The sequence below is a fragment of the Lemur catta genome, chromosome 16 (genome assembly GCF_020740605.2).
Source record: "Lemur catta isolate mLemCat1 chromosome 16, mLemCat1.pri, whole genome shotgun sequence".
Classification (NCBI taxonomy): domain Eukaryota; kingdom Metazoa; phylum Chordata; class Mammalia; order Primates; family Lemuridae; genus Lemur; species Lemur catta.
The window spans coordinates 26864022-26881327 of NC_059143.1; the positions used below are offsets into that span (position 1 = coordinate 26864022).

The window sequence follows — 17306 nt, forward strand, 5'->3', positions numbered from 1 at the left end:
TAAGAATGCCAGTGACCATGGAGCCCTATCATATCTTTTCTTACTCATGTTAAGTTCCTGTACTAGCCAACCACTTATGCTGAAAATGATGACACAAATGAAAACACAGGGCAGCCCATAGTTCCGTTTTCTTTTTTTCTCCCTTACTCATCAGTAAGTTGAAGACAGTGTTGATAAAATGTGCACATATCAAGAAGTGAAATAGTAACAGTTGAGCTAATTTTGGGCAGTTTTTCCACTGTTCTGGTAAGAATGAACCACATATGCATACAGCATGTATACATAAGGTATAAAATACAAAGTGTAATTTTCATGATTCTACATAACTTTAAATGCTCATTTTCATTCAAAACTGGAATTGTACAAAAATTGTATAAAGATGAATAGTAAAATACACGCTAGTAATGTAAAATTTTAATTTTTCTTACAACAGCATTAAATAGCAAATAAAAGACACCATTTTAAGTTGTGAGAGACACCCCAGAAGAAAGGAAAACCATTGTATGTTTAGTACCTGTAATGGCACTGTTTTCCTGATTTCTGAACAAGAGGCCCATGTCTTCATTTTCCACTGAATCCTGCATGTTAGGTAGCTGGCCCTGCTCCTCACTACCCTGCCCCTTCTGAGGCAGGTCTTGAGTAGTTCCTCATCATAATCCCTTTTCCTAGACAGCCTCTTGAGGATTCCCACGTGACTGCCACTGATTTTAAGGGCACCACTGCTCTCTTCGTTCCTCTGCTGCTTTACTTGTGGAAACTAGAACTGGACCAGGACTGATTTGGAAGTACTATAACTCAGGGGCTCCAATGGAAGATGACATGACCATCTCTTACCTGGTGCTGTCAGTTATCCCTGTGATTTGATCAGTTCTGGCCCCAAAAAATACTTCTGGAAGACTAAACTCCAGCTATTTCTCTTTTAAAACTTGGTCTCTCTCTGTATCCTTTTCTCCCACTCCATGAACTGTTGCACACTTAACATTTGAAGTATTATAATCTAAGCAATTAAAAGGGCCAAAATGTCTCCTAAATTAGGGAAGATTTGATAGAGTCATGTCATGGTTAAAAAACACAAACGATTAAATGGCCATGCTGAATTGTAAATGGTTAGTTTTGGGATTGCAAAGGTAAGAGGTATTGTTACTTTAAACATTTTCCATTTGAAGTGAATCAGAATGGCTGAAGTACACATATTTGAAAGCAACTGAATAAACTGTTAACATGAAGTTCAGCTTATGCTCCCAAAGACTTTTGAGCATTAATATTTCAAGACTTTCAACTATTACAAAAATAAGGAAGCAGCCAGCTACAGTTTTTGATCCTTGAAGGCCAACTCTTCACCTTGGTTTTCCTCAGGGGCTACAGAAAGTGATAGGTGGAGGGAGGATTGAAGCCTCATTTTCATGAATATTTATCACTATTGTCAACAATCAAAACAAAAATTTTAAAACTTCATAGATACTCAATGTTTCAGAACAAAAGTGCAGGTGGAAAATCCTGGGGCCTACTTTTAGTCCCCCAGGGCGTCACGGAAGAGGGGAACCCTAGAGGTAGTGCAAAGGAAAGAAGCCTGCCAATCACTGTGGTAGAGAGAAGTCAGGAAAGAGAGAGCCAGTTGGGATTGAAGTGTGCAGATAGTACAGACTCCTGCACCTCATCCCTCCGAACTTTTCATTCTCCAACCTCTGGGACTTGAGCACAAAAACTGTAGCTACCCAAGGACCTTAGGGCTGGGTGGGTGATTTCCTACTTTCCCTCCTGGAGAGTAGAGTGAAAGCCTTGCTTCTGCCCACTGCTGGCGCTGTAGAGGAAGGAAACAGACATTCCTAAGTGAAAATTTGAGTGCTCTTCTCTACAGAAATTTTATTAGGTGTACTAGGTAAATTCAGATTTAGCTTGTGTCAAATATTAAGCATATGTGGGCTAGCTGGAGGCCTAATACCCCTATGTGTCTATGGGAAAATGATCTCTGGATTACAGGCAACTTATTTCCAAAGGAACTTTTGGAACCCTACGCTGTTCTAGGCAGGAGACGGCTTGTCCTAAGGAAGGCCAGGGCTGGACAACTCAGAGCTGAGAATAGGCAGGCAGAGCAAGTGGAAAGCTTTTGTTAACAGTGACTGGCTTCATCAAAACTCCTTACTGAAGAGGCCTGCAAACCAATGTTTGGGAGTTTTGTTTTTAAATGGTTAGAATAAAGTGCAACGGAAGTACCTCTCTTTTAAAAATTAACTTTGGTAAATGTACAAACATCCCAACACAAAACTGGAAGCAAGAAACTTAAGAGGAAACTGGCAAGACAAACTTTATAGGATACTGAAAAAGAAATGAGCAGAGCGAAATATGTTTGCAGTAAAGGATATAAAGAATGTATACTTGTTATCTTAAAGAATTTTCATGGAACGTTATGACCCATCAAATTAAGACACCAACATCTATCTAACAACAACAATTGATCTGAGGAAGAACAGTATGAACATATTCTAATCCAGTGCTCTCCAACAGAACTTTGTCATGATGGAAATGTTGCATATCTTTGTGCTAATACAGAATCTACTAACACGAAATGTAGCTAATGCAATCGAGGAAATGAATTTGCATATAATTTAAATAGCCCCATGCAACTGGTGGCTTCTGGTTGAACAGCAAAGTTCTAATGCCTCATGGGTCAAAACCAGTGGTTTCTTTGCCGGGGGTGGGGCTTACCTAATCACATTAAAGGATTGAGGGTTGGGTACAGAAACAGAACAAAGGTCTCAGCTAATTCTCAGATCTATCTGGCCAAGATAGATCCAAAACTTTCTATTGCTTCTGGAGACAGGACAGTACCATGTAGCTGTGGGAGGAACTCTTGGGGAGACCTCAGTATGCCCTTCCAACTCCTGGATAATGTCGGGGCGGGGGGTGGGGGGGAAGGCCTAGGATTTGGCCACTGAGAGGGGAAGAAGCCTATGGTTCCATTCACAGAATCTGAGGGTGGGGCCATCTGTGCATGGGAACTGCCGCTATGGAGCTGGTGAAAAGCTGGAGGTATTCATTTCCGGACAGGGTTTCCAGAGCCAGAAGATGATTTAGAAGTGGAGGGAGTGGGGGGACCTGAGGGCCCTTTCTGGCCACCTGCAGGCTGTACAGGCCCTTTCTTCTTTGGGATTAAGGTCTTGTTCTTGCTCTTAAACACTTTGCTGGGATCCAGCTTGTTCACAAAGGAGTCAGTCTCTTCTGTGAGCAGGTTTGTGTTGTAGGTGATGGGTTTATACATGCTGAACCATTGCTATAAGGCAGAAATGAGAGAGAGGGTCACAATTCAAAGGAGAAATGCCATTCTTTGTTTGCTTCTGATCCCAGCTCTCTACCCCGACATCCCCACTAAAGAGAGAAGAGTATAAGTTTCTATGAAAAATTGCCTCAAAGATCTATTAATTCTTCCTTTAAGTGAAAATGACAGATTCTATCCATCCCTGGTAAGACACACACATTGCTTTGAGATCTCATAACCCTTTTTTTTTTGAGACAGAGTCTCACTTTGTTGCCCAGGCTAGAGTGAGTGCCGTGGCGTCAGCCTAGCTCACAGCAACCTCAAACTCCTGGGCTTAAGCGATCCTACTGCCTCAGCCTCCCCAATAGCTGGGACTACAGGCATGCGCCACCAGGCCCGGCTAATTTTTTTTTTCCTATATATATTTTTAGTTGTCCAGATAATTTATTTCTATTTTTGGTAGAGACGAGGTCTCGCTCAGGCTGGTCTCGAACTCCTAACCTTGAGCAATCCACCCGCCTCGGCCTCCCAGAGGGCTAGGATTACAGGGGTGAGCCACCGCACCCGGCCAAGATCTCATAACCTTTAAAATAAAGGCATACAAGAACCAGAATGTGAGTACACTTCCTTCTTTCTGATCCAGTGAGCTCCAAGCCTGGTATGCTAAATCTCAAATCACCAGGGGACAGTGTCCTTCTAATTGTTCTGCTCTCACATCAGCTACTCACCCCTCAGGTGAGCACCCTTCCCCCAGGAGAAGTTCATGCTGAGAGAAGCTGTGTGTGTTGGTACTCTGTTCCCTACTGGCTTTCTAGGCAGCTGAGGGCAAAGGGCACCCACATTTAATGACTTTTCACTGGTCACAACCACCTCATAATGTTGACCAGATGGATGTTATCATCATGTGACATTTGAGGAAGATGAAGCCCACTAGATGAATACATAGGGAAGTGGGGCTGGAGCCAAGTCCCTAATTTAATGCTAAGTTAGGGCTGTGAGATACGATCATGAAGGAGCCCAGACCAGCTCACTCCAGTCCAAAGTTCTTGGTGTTTTCAAACTAGATTGTATACCAGGTTGTATACCTGGCATCCGTGTGTTTGAAATGGTGCCCAGACCTGTAATAACAATGAGGCACACCCATACAATGGAATACTCTGTAGACACTGAAAAGGTCAAGGCAGCTCTAAACGTACTGGAAGGGAATATCTCCAAAATGAGGTGTTAAGTGAAGAACAATGTGGATAGTACATTACACTTGTGATTTAGAAAAAAGGAACCAAAAACTGTATGTATGCTTTAAGTGCAATGAGTATCTTGGAAAGGGCACAAAAGAGACTAGTAATAGTAGCTGCCTCTGGGGAAGTACAATGGGAAAATAGGGAAATGAGAGACTTACTTTTACTCTTCCTTTGTGTATGTATTGCCAATCCAAAACAACTAATTGGACCTAATATACCCGGCCCCACCATAATATTTAAAAATAAAAACTCCCCAGGTAATTCTGAGGATCAAGTTTGGGAACCACTTAGTTGGATCAGCATAAAGTGAGGTTGTCCACCTACATTTGAGTCACCTGCCTTGCTTATTGGAAATCCAGGTTCCATAGCTCCACCCCAGATCTCCTGAATCAGATGGGGAAGTGGGGAATCTGCAACTTAACCACTTCTCAGAAGATTTTGATACACACCACAGTTTAAGATGACAAGTGTGGTTCCTCCCTTACCTTGGCCTGTGGGCTAATGCCATAGCTGGTGAAGGCATACTGCCACTGGGGCAGGCCCAGGTGGGTGATGAGCAGGCGGTAATAGGCAGTAAAGGTGTCTGTGAGAAAATGCCAGTATAATGCTCTGTCCAGGAACCAGATCTCAGTGTCTTGTGCTAATGCTGAAATAGCAAAGGAAATAAAAGGTAAGGGATAGCTTAACACTTTTTTCCTTTTAACTATAAAGTTGATATATACTTATGGTTTTAAAAAAATCCCAGTAGAGAGGATGTAAAATGTAAAAGTTCTCCCTTTTCCCCCCCTTATAACCTCCCAGTCTCATTCTCTGGTGGTCACTTTTACCAGGGTCTTTGACATTCTTCTACACTTTTTTTTTTGAGACAAGGTCTCACTCTCATCCAGGCTGGAGTGTAATGATGTCATCATAGCTCACTGCAGCCTGGAACTCCTGGGCTCAAGCAATTCTCCTGCCTCAGCCTCCTGAGTAGCTAGGACTATAGGACTACAGGCATACACCACCATGCCTGGCTTATTTTTTTATTTTTATTTTTTTTGGTAGAGACAGGGTCTCACTATGTTGCTCAGGCCAGTCTCAAACTCCTGGCCTCAAGAGATGTTCCTGCTTTGGCCTCCCAAAGTGGTAGGATTACAGGTATGAGCCACTGTGCCGAGCAAATAGATTAGTTGATCTATTTTTGCTGGCTCTCACCATCTGGAAGTACATTCAGGCTATCGAAGCAGCTGCTCCTTTTCTGTGTGTAATCAGCACTCCCCTTTCCCCCACTGAGTACATTCTGTGGTCTCCACTTTCCTGATGGAGAGAAACTCTGACTGGCTTGGGCTGTTCTGAAAAGATCTCTCAGTAATCAAAAGTGCTATAAAAAACCACCATGAAAGAGCTCAGAGCAGCTCACTCCTGAGAATTCTCTCAGTGCTACTGTCTGATGTCCTCGTCAAAGTGAAGCAGGTGCTATCATGCCAGCTCCTGCCTCACACCTGTTCCTGACCTTCTATCCTTACTACTTCAACCCTATCCTTCTTCATCTGCTGTCTAGATAGCTGTAACGTCTCCCTAAGTGGCCTCTGTCATCCATCCAGTCTCTTTCTCTGCCCAAACTGCTTGTGGTCATAAACATTTCCATTTGAATCCTATCATCCTCTTAAGCAACCTTGACTGATTCTTCACTGTCTTCTACATGATGTCCAAACTCTTTTACTTGGCTTTCAAACCTCTGAGTGAGAAGGAGCAATAGGCCTTCTGGCTTCATCTCCTCATCCCCTAGATGAATCATGTGGCCCAATGAATTGAACTTACCTGTCATTCCCCCTAAATCAGTTGGACTTTCCCACGGCATGGTGTTTACCCATTTGTCCCTTTGCTTTGATAAACTTTTTATACCACCAAATCCCCCTCCACACCCCATATCTAATTCCTACCCATAATTCAAGATACAGCTCAAAGGCTACTTTGCAAAGATTCCTCCAGCTAGAGACAATTTCTCCTTCCCCCAGAGGTAAATCCTGGTATATCTTCTCACCTCTACCTGAGGAGCTACCTGAAGAGGGCTTGGCCTTATCCAGTTCTGTGGTTTCACAGTCCCTAGACTAAGGTCTTCAAGGTTGTTATGGGCCAAGTACAGCTGCTGCTCAAGGTCACAGAAACTTTTTCTTTTGATTTCCCATTTGGGATCTTGAAAGTCTATTAGTAATTCAGGTTTTTATTGCTGTTAATTGGCCTAGATATAGAAGTATAAAAGAAAGATAAAAGATAATCTATTTCTTGGATGTTTATCTATTGCCTGAATTTGCCATAGGAGTCTATAAACAAAATGACTACTACTTTTAGTTTCTACTCATCTATTATCCCAAACCCATCGACTGTTTTGCAGTAACTCACAAATAAAGATGGATAAAAGGACTCTAGCAATTAGCCTAGAGGGGGAATTCTCAGAGGATCAAAGGGGCTTTTTCTGGGTCATAGCACATTTAAGAGATCTGGCAGCATCCCAGGAGGCATGTGCCTTTTGTGTGACAGGTGACAAGCAAGGTCTGGCAAGACCATAGCCAAACGACAGGGCCATGTTTATAAATGATCCTTACCTGGTTTTCCAGTTTTGTAGACAAGACAAACCTTCCCATTCCCGTTGCACGAATCCAGCTCAAATATCACACTGCGAGAGTCGAAGTGAGGCTTCTCGGGCTGGTCCTCACTGGCTGCAAACCCAGAAGTTAATGGTAATGTTCAAACAACTCAACTCAAACCCATAATTATACATCCAACTTTGCTAGGATGAAAAAAATGGGGAAAAAGCCTTATCTCAGTCATGTGTTTAAATATTATTTTCAAATAAATTCTGTATGTGAATTAATGTCCTGGATCTCATCCATGACCTTCTGGCTGGGCTTCCCTATCATCAACAGGCAGTGTCAGGGAATCTGGGAAAGGAGGCACGAGGAAAGGAAACTGAACTTCTTGGGAGTAGGAACACATAAAGGCAGAGCAATCTTGATGACTTAGTGCCAACATAACGTTTCCTTTTCCCAAGATCATTTACTGTATACAAATGGGATATCAAACACATGATCTGAATCTTGCTTTCTATCCAATACCAAGTGGAAAGCCCTCTAAGTCATGTGGTGTAACTCTAATTCATCCTTTTTAATGACTACTTGATAGTCTGTGGGAGTGGATGTTTCCCAATTTATTCTGCTATCCCCCTGTTGATAGGCATTCACCTATCATTATTCTGCTGTGAATGCCACAATAATCATCTTATGTTCTGGTGCTTTTGTTATATGGGACAGATTCTCTGCAGTAGAATGGATGCTGCCAGATTGCTTTTCAAAAAGGCCTTTTTTAAAGAAAGATTTTCACTGGGTATAAACTTCTGGGTTGGTAACTTTCTGGGTACTTTATCTTGCTCAATGAATTGTTTCCAAGGAGAAATACGCCACTGTCCTTATCTCTGTTCGTTTATAAGTAATTTCTTTTCTCTTTGGCTGCTTATAAGATTTTCTCTTTATCCCTTTCAGCAATTTGATTACGGTGTTTCTTGGTATATTTGTGTTTCTTGTTCCTGGCTTACTAAGCTTATTGGATATGTGGGTTTATGGTTTCCATCAAATTGGTAAACTTTTGAGCCATTATTTTTTCAAATATTTTCTGGCCCCTGACTCCTTTCTTTTCAGGGACTCCAATTACATATATATTATACCATTTGTTGTCCCTCAGCTCATTGATGCTCTTTTCATTAAAAATATATATTTTTTTCTTTCTGTGTCATTTTGAATAGTTTCTATTGTTATGTTTTTAAGTTCCCAAATCTCTTCTTCTGCAATGTCTAAGCCACTGTTGATCTTATCCAGTTTATTTTTCATCTTAGAAACTCATTATCATCTCTAAATGTTAAATTTGGGATATATAATATACACATACACATAAATATATCTTCCATGTCTATACTTATTTTTTTGATATATGTAATAAAGTTATAATTTTTAATGTCCATACATACTAATTCTTTTTTTTAAACCAATAAAGCAAAGGTAAACATTTATGCTAATTCTATTAACAAAATGTGTGTCACCACTGGATTGGTTTCAATTAATCCCTTTTTCTTATTATGTTCATATTTTTCTACTTCTTTGCATGCCTGGCAATCTTTGATTGGGTGCCAGAAATTGTTAATTTTCCATTGCTGAGTGCTGGATGTTTCTATATTTCTGTAAATATTCTTGAGCTCTGTTCTTTGACACAGTTAAGTTACCTGGAAACAGATACTTTGGGCCTTACTCTCAAGATTTGTCAGGCATGACCTAGAGCTGATTATTCTCCATTACTGAGACAAGACCTTTTTGAGTACTGTATCTAATGCTGTGTAAATCATAAGGTATTTCGGCCTGTCTGGTAGAAACAGGCACTATTCCTGGTCCTGTGTGAGTACCGGGCATTATTCCCTGTGATCATCTTGAGTGGTTTTGTCCCCCAACTTGAGTGGCTTTGGGCAGTTTCTTCACATGCATGTGCCTATCAGTTATGTGCTGAATACTTGAGGGGGACCCTCTGCAGGTCTCTGGAGTTTTCTCTTTATGCAGCATTCTCCTATCTCAGTTCTGTGAACTCTAGCTGCCTTGATCCATCTGGACTCTCAGCTCTGTCTTCTCAACTCAGGGAGTGCAATGGATCCTAGCTGGGTCCCCCATTCTACACTGTGGACTGGAAACTCTTCTCAAGGTAGTATGCTAGGGAGATTATAGGGTTCACCTTGTTTGTTTCCCATTGCTCAGGGCTCATTGTCCTTTGTTGGTTGATGGCCACTGTCTTGAAAACCATTGTTTGGGTTTATTTTGTTGTTGTTGTTCCAGGTGTGAGGATAAATCTGGTCTCTTGTTATCTATATTGGATGAAATCAAAAGTCTAGATTGCAGGTTCCCACCAAGTTTTAATAGCCCTGCCTTGTGCTGACTGGGGTCTGTCCTAGGTGAAAAGTTGTAGAAATAGAAAAGTCACTCAGTGTGGTTCCGTTCTGCCAATTGTAGACACCACTCTACTTTCTTCCTGTTTTTGGTTACTCTCCAGTCCTTCCAGGTAATTGTTTCTAAACTTTTTGCGGAGTGTAGAGTATTATCTGCAGAAGCTTTGATCTGGTAAAAGGTGCTCCGTCATTACTGTAAGCATGTCAATGTCTGAATTTTCTTTCCTTTGTTTCAAATGTGCAATGCCACTGTTTTCAGTTCCTCCCTGAATTTTAGTTTGGTTTTATCTCCATGTATGCATTAGCATATTATTTTATACCCTGTATCTAACACCGTCGCTCCGGGGAGTACTAGTGGATCTAGCTTTCTTTTTTTTTTTTTCAATTAAAAAATTTAAAGTTTTATTTTTAACTGACAAGCAATAAATGTATATATTTATGGGGTACAATGTGATGTTTCAAATATATGTATACATTGTGGCTGATCAAATCAGGCTACTCAGCATATCCATCACGTTAAGTATTTATCATTTCTTTGTGGAGGAAACATTTAAAATCTTCTCTTTTAGTTATTTTGAAATGTATGATACATTAGTATTAACGACAGTCACCATGCGGTACAACAGATCACCAGAACTTAGTCCTTCTAACTGAAATTTCATACCTGTTGACCAATGTCACCCCTTTCCCCATCCCTCCCCCACAAGCCTCTAGTAACCACCATTGATCTCTGTTACCTGTTATTTGTGCTGGTTCTTGTTCATGGGTTGTGTTTCCTCATATGCCTGGTTATTTTTTAGTAGAAATTACTTTTTGAAAAATTATTTACAAAACCAATCTGAGGTTTAGGATATTTCTCCTTATATGGTGAAATTTCCTTTTTATATAAAAGCTTTTTTGAGATATAATTCACCTACCATACCAATCACTCATTTAAAGTATACAATTCTACAGTGGGGTGTGTGTGTTTGTGTGTTTTAAAAACAGGGTCTGGCTTTGTCACCCAGACTAGAGTACAGTGCAATGATCACAGTTCACTGAAACCTCCAACTCCCAGGCTCAAGCAATCCTCTTGCCTCAGCCTCCTGAGAAGCTAGGACTACAGGTGCATGCCACCATGCTCAGCTAATTTTATTTCTTGTAGAGATGGGTCTCACTACACCCAAAGTGGTCTCAAACTCCTGAGCTCAAGCAATCCTCCTGTCTCAGTTTCCCAAAGTGCTGGGATTACAGGTATGAGCCACTGTGCCTGGTGTTTAGTATATTTACTGAGTTGTATAATCACTACCACAATCAATTTTAGAACATTTCTTTAGAGTGAATTTTTGTTTTTGCCAGGCTCCTGAGAAGAGTAGCAATATGGGATCAATTTAGTCCGATTTTGGGATTTAACATTTTCTAGGACACACTGAGCTTCAGTCCACATGAAGAATGGTTACTTCTGTTTCATCCTGTCTCCCAGAGTACAGCTCTTCACAGTGCCAACACAAAGGGAAGGGTGACTTTCATGGTGCCATCTTTTGTAGGTCGTGGGCTCCATTTTATTCCCCTGGCTCACAATGGCTCAGCTTTGCTGCAGCATCATTGCCTCTTTTCAAAAGAACAATGTATCCTAGGTCAAAGCAGCTTCACATGTTGAGCCTCTTCCCTGGATTCCTGTCTTCTCCTGAATGTTAGTCTGGTATTACATCTCATTGTCTTGTTAGCTCTATGATGCTTTTAAGGAAGAGGATTTGAAAATTTTATCCTGCTTTTTGGTTGTCTTCAGCAGGAAGGCTGCTCTGAATTATCTATCTCCCATTACCATAAGAGGAAGTCGCTTCATCAGTTTAAGTGTGCTTCTGGATAATGATATATAGATAAGTTTTGCTTTTTATATCAATCCCACAGTCTCTGTCTTTCAAAAGGAAGATTCGATCTCTCACATTTAATCTTGTGATTGATCTCTTTTATTTTATTCCTCTCATCTTAAAGTTATGTTTCTTAATTATTTTATAATGTTATTTCTTCTTTTTCCTTTTTCTTATTTTTACTCATGTCATTCAACATTGCCCTTATTAGACTGGATATTTTAATGTAATTTTTTATTCCTTTAGTGGTTATCTTCTTTTCTTTGTTGTTTTTGCTTGCATGATTAAATCCATATGACTCTATACTTATTTAAAAACAATATAACATTATTTCCCTAAGCAGGTATGGTATACAGAATTCTAAGGTGGCCCCCAACATTCCTGTCCCATGGTGTACACACCTTGAGTGTGGTCAGAACCTGTGAATATGATGAGTAATCATTCACCAAGACTATTGTAGCACTCTGGAGAAAAATTTTCCTGCTGACTTAGAAGGTTAGAGGGTCAAGTGGCTAGAATCTGAGGGCAGCTTAAAGGTGCTGTGAGCCCTGGCCAGAAGCCAGGAATAAAACAGGGACCTTAGTCCCACAACTGTAAGAAACTGAAAATGGCCAACCACAGTGAGCTTGGAAGCAGTTCCTGTGCCTTAGATGAAATCAAAGTCCTAGGTCACACCTTGATTTCACCTGGTATGACCCTAAGCAATAGACCCAGCTAATCTGTAGCTGAATTCCTGACTCACAGAAACTGTTAATATGCAGATAAAACTGATAATATATTTGTGGAGTTTTAAGCCATTAAATTTGAGGTACTCTGAGGTATACAGAATAGAAAACTGATACACCAAGATACTCTATCTTACCCACCAAGTGTAGTATTTCTTCCATACAGTAAGATTAGACTTTTCACTTTCTACTTCTTTTTCCCTCCATTCTCCACTATAAGGACCTCTGGAACAGTCTTTGTATTAATTTCCTAGGTCTGCTGTAACAAAGCACCACAAACTAAGTAGCTTAAACAACAGAAATCTATTGTCTCACAATTCTGGAGGCTCGGAGTCCAAAAATCAAGGTACTCACAAAGGTGCTTCCTTCTGAGGGCTGTGGAAAAGAATCTGTTCCATATCGCTCCTCTAGCTTCTGGTGGGTTGCTGGTAATTTCTGGTATTCTTTAGCTTGTAGAAGCATCAATGGTATTCTCCCTGTGTGTGCCTGTGTCCAAACTTCTTCTTTTTAGAAGGACACCAGTCACACTGGATTAGGAGCTCACCCTACTCCAGTATGACCCCCTCTTAACTACTTAAATCTGCAATGACTATTTCCAAATAAGGTCACATTGTACGGTTCTGCGCGTAAGGACTTCAACATAACTTTCTTTGAGGGGGATACAATTTAACCTGTAACATTTTTATATGTGGCCTTTTTCCTCACCTTTTAGGTTTAATTGACAGTGGCATAGCACTTTTTAGAATACTCCTTGCAATATGTTCCAAGAGTTTCCATGTAAAAGTTATACAACGCATTTCTAGGTAGTAAGATTTACTTTTAAACACATGCATACACACCTATCCTCTCTCATAGTAGGTCCACTAATCCCTTATTTCCTTTTCACGTATCCACATCTTGGGATCTTCATTTGGTTTCATTTGTTTTTTGGTTAGAATATTTATGTTCTTTAACATCCTTCTTATAACCTGGTTTGCATATATAGCAACCTTGATTTTCACTCCTTTTCTCTTAGTAACCTGTATATGCTTTCTCACTATTTTCTATCTTCTAATTTCCACTGTTGTATATGACAAGTCTGATGTCAGCTGGATTATTATTCCTTCATAAGTAATTTGTTATTTGTGCCTAGATGCTCATAATTTTTTCCACATCAAGATATGGATAGATGTCTGTATTTTCTCATCTGTTCAATTTGGGTCTAGGTGAGTCCTTTCAAGCTGCAGAAACTTGTATTTATTGCATTTCCATCTATTCTTTTTCTCTTTTTTAAGTAACTGTAATTCCAGTAGAAGGTGTCATGAATCTGTTTTCAATTTTTCTTACCCTCTTACCTTTTTCCTCATAATTCTGCTCTTTTAAATTGTTATGTCTGTGCTTTAAGCTCTATCTTGTACTTAATTTTTCAGGCCAACTCAGGTCTCAGTAGTTTATATTCTCCTTCAATATGTTTAGTTAATTGTTTGAGAATCTTTACTTTCTTTTATTGACAGTAAGTCTTTGTGCTGTCTTAAGTCTCCTTAAATGTTCTTATTTAGGTTTTCATCTGTGTCCTCTAGCATATATTGCCCAGGCTGGAGTGCAGTAGCTATTCACAGGCATGATCATAGTGCACTGCAGCCTCAGACTCCTGTGCTCAAGTGATCCTCTCACCTCAGCCTCCTGAGTAGCTGGGCCTACAGGAGTGCACCATCATACTGGGCTGGTTGTGTATTCTGATATTTCTTCCCGATCATCCTTCTGACTACTGAGTCCCCTGAGAAAAGTCAATATTTTTCTATTTAAGTTTAATTAGACTTAGGTATAGTTGTTGGACTTTCCTAAAAAGCATGAACTCAGCAGGTGCCAGAAGACCAAATGGTTTTCATCTCCATAGGTATATACGACAATGTGGTCCCTACCCCTGGTTCAGTCCTTTTGCTGAGGACCCTTGAAGCCTCTCTATTATCTAATCTAACTCTACTCTTCCAGCCTCGAGAGCAGGGAAGACTCTGCCTACCGGTTTACTTCTTTGCCTTTTAGAGAAGCCCTAGCACCCCCATATGAAGTCGTTCTCACATGTAGGGATTCCACAGATCTTTGAACAACAGGCTCTTCTCAGGACCCTCCACTTTCCAGTCTTTGCCCCTGTACTTCTCTGGTACCATTCTCCAACTCCTTGTTCAATTGAGGGAGAAAGCCTTATACCAGTTTTCTTTTCCAGGACCTCAACGAACCCCAAGGTCTTAGTATTGAAGACACTAGTTGCCTACTCACTGTTCTCCATTTCTTTCTTAATTAAAACCAATTCCAACTGAGGAGGCCATACTGCACAACTAAAATTACTGACCTCCTCAGATTCCCTTGTAAATATGGGTAGCCATTTGACTGTTCTGGCCAATAGCTATTGGGAAGGGTGTCTGAGAAAACTATTGTTTTCCTGATAAAAAGCAAGTGATTCTGCCAAGAGCCAGTTTTTTTGCCCTTTGCCTTTTACTCTTTTTCTTCCTGACAGGAACAGAGACTTGAAGCCTGGAAGTAGAGCCCACATTCCTCAACCATAAGGATGAAAACCATATCCAAAGGCTGATCAGGCCAGAAGCCAGAGGGAGACTTTATCATTGAATTTCTCAAGCAGCTACACTAGCCTAGTTCCAGATTTCTTGTTATGAGAAAAATAAAACACTATTTAGCTTAAATATTGCAATTGCATCTCTGTTATATGCAGCCAAACACAATTCTGACTGAAGAGGTCCTCACTTACATCCAGTTGGCCCATGAATTTTACCAACTATTTGACTTATAAGCCATTTCACTCAGAAGTGACAGAGTTTAATGGAGAGGAAAGGAGCTGTGCTTAGACTGTCATGTTCCCTGAATTCCCCTGATACTAACATGTTAAATAAAGTTAACATTCATTGATTCACCAGATATTCATTAAATGCCTATTATATGCCAGGCACTGAGCTGGGTGCTGGAAACAAAACAAAGATACCAACCCTGGCATTTTCTTCGTACCTTCATGTGTATCATCCTCCAGGTCTGCCAGAGTTGGTGCATTAGGAAGTGAATACATGGAAGACTGGTTGAGTTGAGTCAGTTTGGAGATGCTGTTAATTGTCATGTTGCCCAGTGGAATGGTATGCTCTATAGAAACATAATAGAGAGAATTACATGGAGTAACAGCCTAGTTACAATGGTAATCATAAAGGCTTCTGCTTGAATAACCTAAGCCCAGGTATTGTTTGCCCCCGTGGCTGAGAAATCTGATGGAAGGAAGATCACTCATTTGTAAACCCCAAAGCACCAACCTTACACATAAAAAAAGAAAATGGGGAACACGGGTGATGACGAGCCCCCACTGCATGCATTAGGGTGGAGCTAAAGAAAATTTTAAAAGGGAATACTCACAGAGAACTGGGAAATATGGGCTTAGGGTCCCCATTTAACGAGTAAAGGACTTAAAAATGTTTTTGCTCCCTCCTTCCCTTATTTAGCCAGTATTCTGCATAAAGAGTTATACTTTCCAAAGGAGTAATAGCTTTGATTATATAATATCTCCCTGTCATTTTCCCTAACTCAATGAACAGAACCTGGCATTCTTCTTGCTTGGTTCTAATCTTCTGTGATTAGGGTGTAGTATAAGGAACAGGAAGACTGTATGTTTTCCTTACCTGACTGTTGAAAAAAACCGTAATGGCTAAAGGCAATAAAACAGTTGGTGTACATATCATGGAATGTCCAAGAAGAAAAGACCACTAAACAGGAAAACATTAGAAGCTGCCTCTGCTGCCTTTTCTGTCACTGACTTAAGCTTTGCAGTAAAGAATAAGTAAAAATCTGGGATAGGGAAGATTAGAGAAGGTACTATAATAATGAACAGGGACTCATTCATAAAATATTCACGAAACATTTCTTCTCTGAGGCAGCCTTGTGAAGGGGCCACTCTGTCCTCATGAAGCAGGCACAGGAAAGTCTGCTTGTCAATCTAGTCTCTGTCCCCGCTCTGATGCTACAGACTCAAAAGGCCACAGCCATGCTATAAGGGAAGGATCTGATGCTGGTGACAAGGATGATTTCTAGGACACAGGAGGAAATGTTTCTAAGCTAAAAGCTAATGTTAAGTGTTCGCTAGCAAGCTATAAAAAGTACCTCCAGTCAGCTGCATGAGATAGACAAGAAGGCTTTGGGAATCAACAAAAAAGGGAACTCAGGTATACAGGTAGAAAGCAGAGGCAATGAAGGGGAGAAATCAGCTCTGTAGATATGCTATGCAACAGCAGTCACTGCATTCTTAGAAACAGCGGTGGGGAATTGTGGGGTGCTTCCCAAGGCCTAAGTACACCTGGGAATGTGACTGGAGTCAGAAGCAATAAAGGCCTGTGGTAGGGCTGGGAAGTCTGTGCCAGGAGTGGGCTGGACTGTGGTGGTTAAAGCAGGGTTTCCTAGCTTATGAAATTTTACAGCCATCTTCACCTAAATGTGCAGTGCTGCCTTTCATGTCCACATAGTACCTGGAATCTCTGTTAAGAACAAAGTTGTAAGTTCCACATCAGCAAACAAATGTTTTGTACTAGATACATTTAAGGCTAAAGACGGCCTGTGAACTGAGGTAGCTTGTGACACAGGATGAGGTGATATGAGGGAGAGAAGCAAAGGGATGGAGCCCTAAGGTCTTTGTGATGGTGGGAATAAAGGAAGGGGCCTGAAAGAGATAACCAGCCCCTCCCATGAACACTAGAGACTGTCACTGCCGCTTACTCTGAGGGCTTTGCTCCCAGGTGGAGTCTTCTGAGGCTTTAAGTTTGAGATGGCTTAGGTTTTTTGTGTAATGGTTACTGTTTACCCCATTTCAACAGGAATCTTCTAAATTGAGCTTCCAATTCTGGATTGGCTAGACTCTGGCATGGGTATCTGTTAGCTTTGGGAGATAATCACAGCTTCTGGACATGGCACTTGAGAGGACCCATGAAAACCATCCAGATGCAAAGACTCAAAAGTTGTAAGGGCCTTCAGACTCGTCCCACCCAACCTCTCAGCCAGGGCAATGTTCTCCTACAGCAAGCAAGCCAACTCACCATCCAGCTTCACACTCCATGTCATGTGGAAGCCATTGGTCATCAGGTAAAAGTTCTTCAAATCCTCAGGCATCATACAGTTATTCTTCTAGAATCACAAAGCAGCTGAGTGTTAGGTCAGGGCTGGGAAAGAGGGCACAGGGCTATGCCTCAAGGAGACACGATTTACCATGTTTCAGATCCCTGAAACAGGAAGACTCTGGTAATTACCTACAAA

General features: G+C 40.9%; 1 protein-coding gene across 1 annotated transcript in view; it reads right to left on the minus strand.

The window, feature by feature from the left end:
- Positions 1-402: 402 nt before the first annotated feature.
- TPGS2 (tubulin polyglutamylase complex subunit 2) overlaps positions 403-17306 on the minus strand; it is a 42418-nt gene continuing 25514 nt past the window's right edge. Inside the window, exons 3-7 of the mRNA XM_045527674.1 lie at positions 17090-17177; positions 15030-15158; positions 7083-7196; positions 4983-5143; positions 403-3271 (exon numbers count right to left, since the gene is read on the minus strand). Coding sequence (XP_045383630.1) covers positions 3035-3271; positions 4983-5143; positions 7083-7196; positions 15030-15158; positions 17090-17177 — 729 coding nt within the window. The 3' untranslated portion in view covers positions 403-3034. The remainder of the gene's footprint in view (positions 3272-4982; positions 5144-7082; positions 7197-15029; positions 15159-17089; positions 17178-17306) is intronic.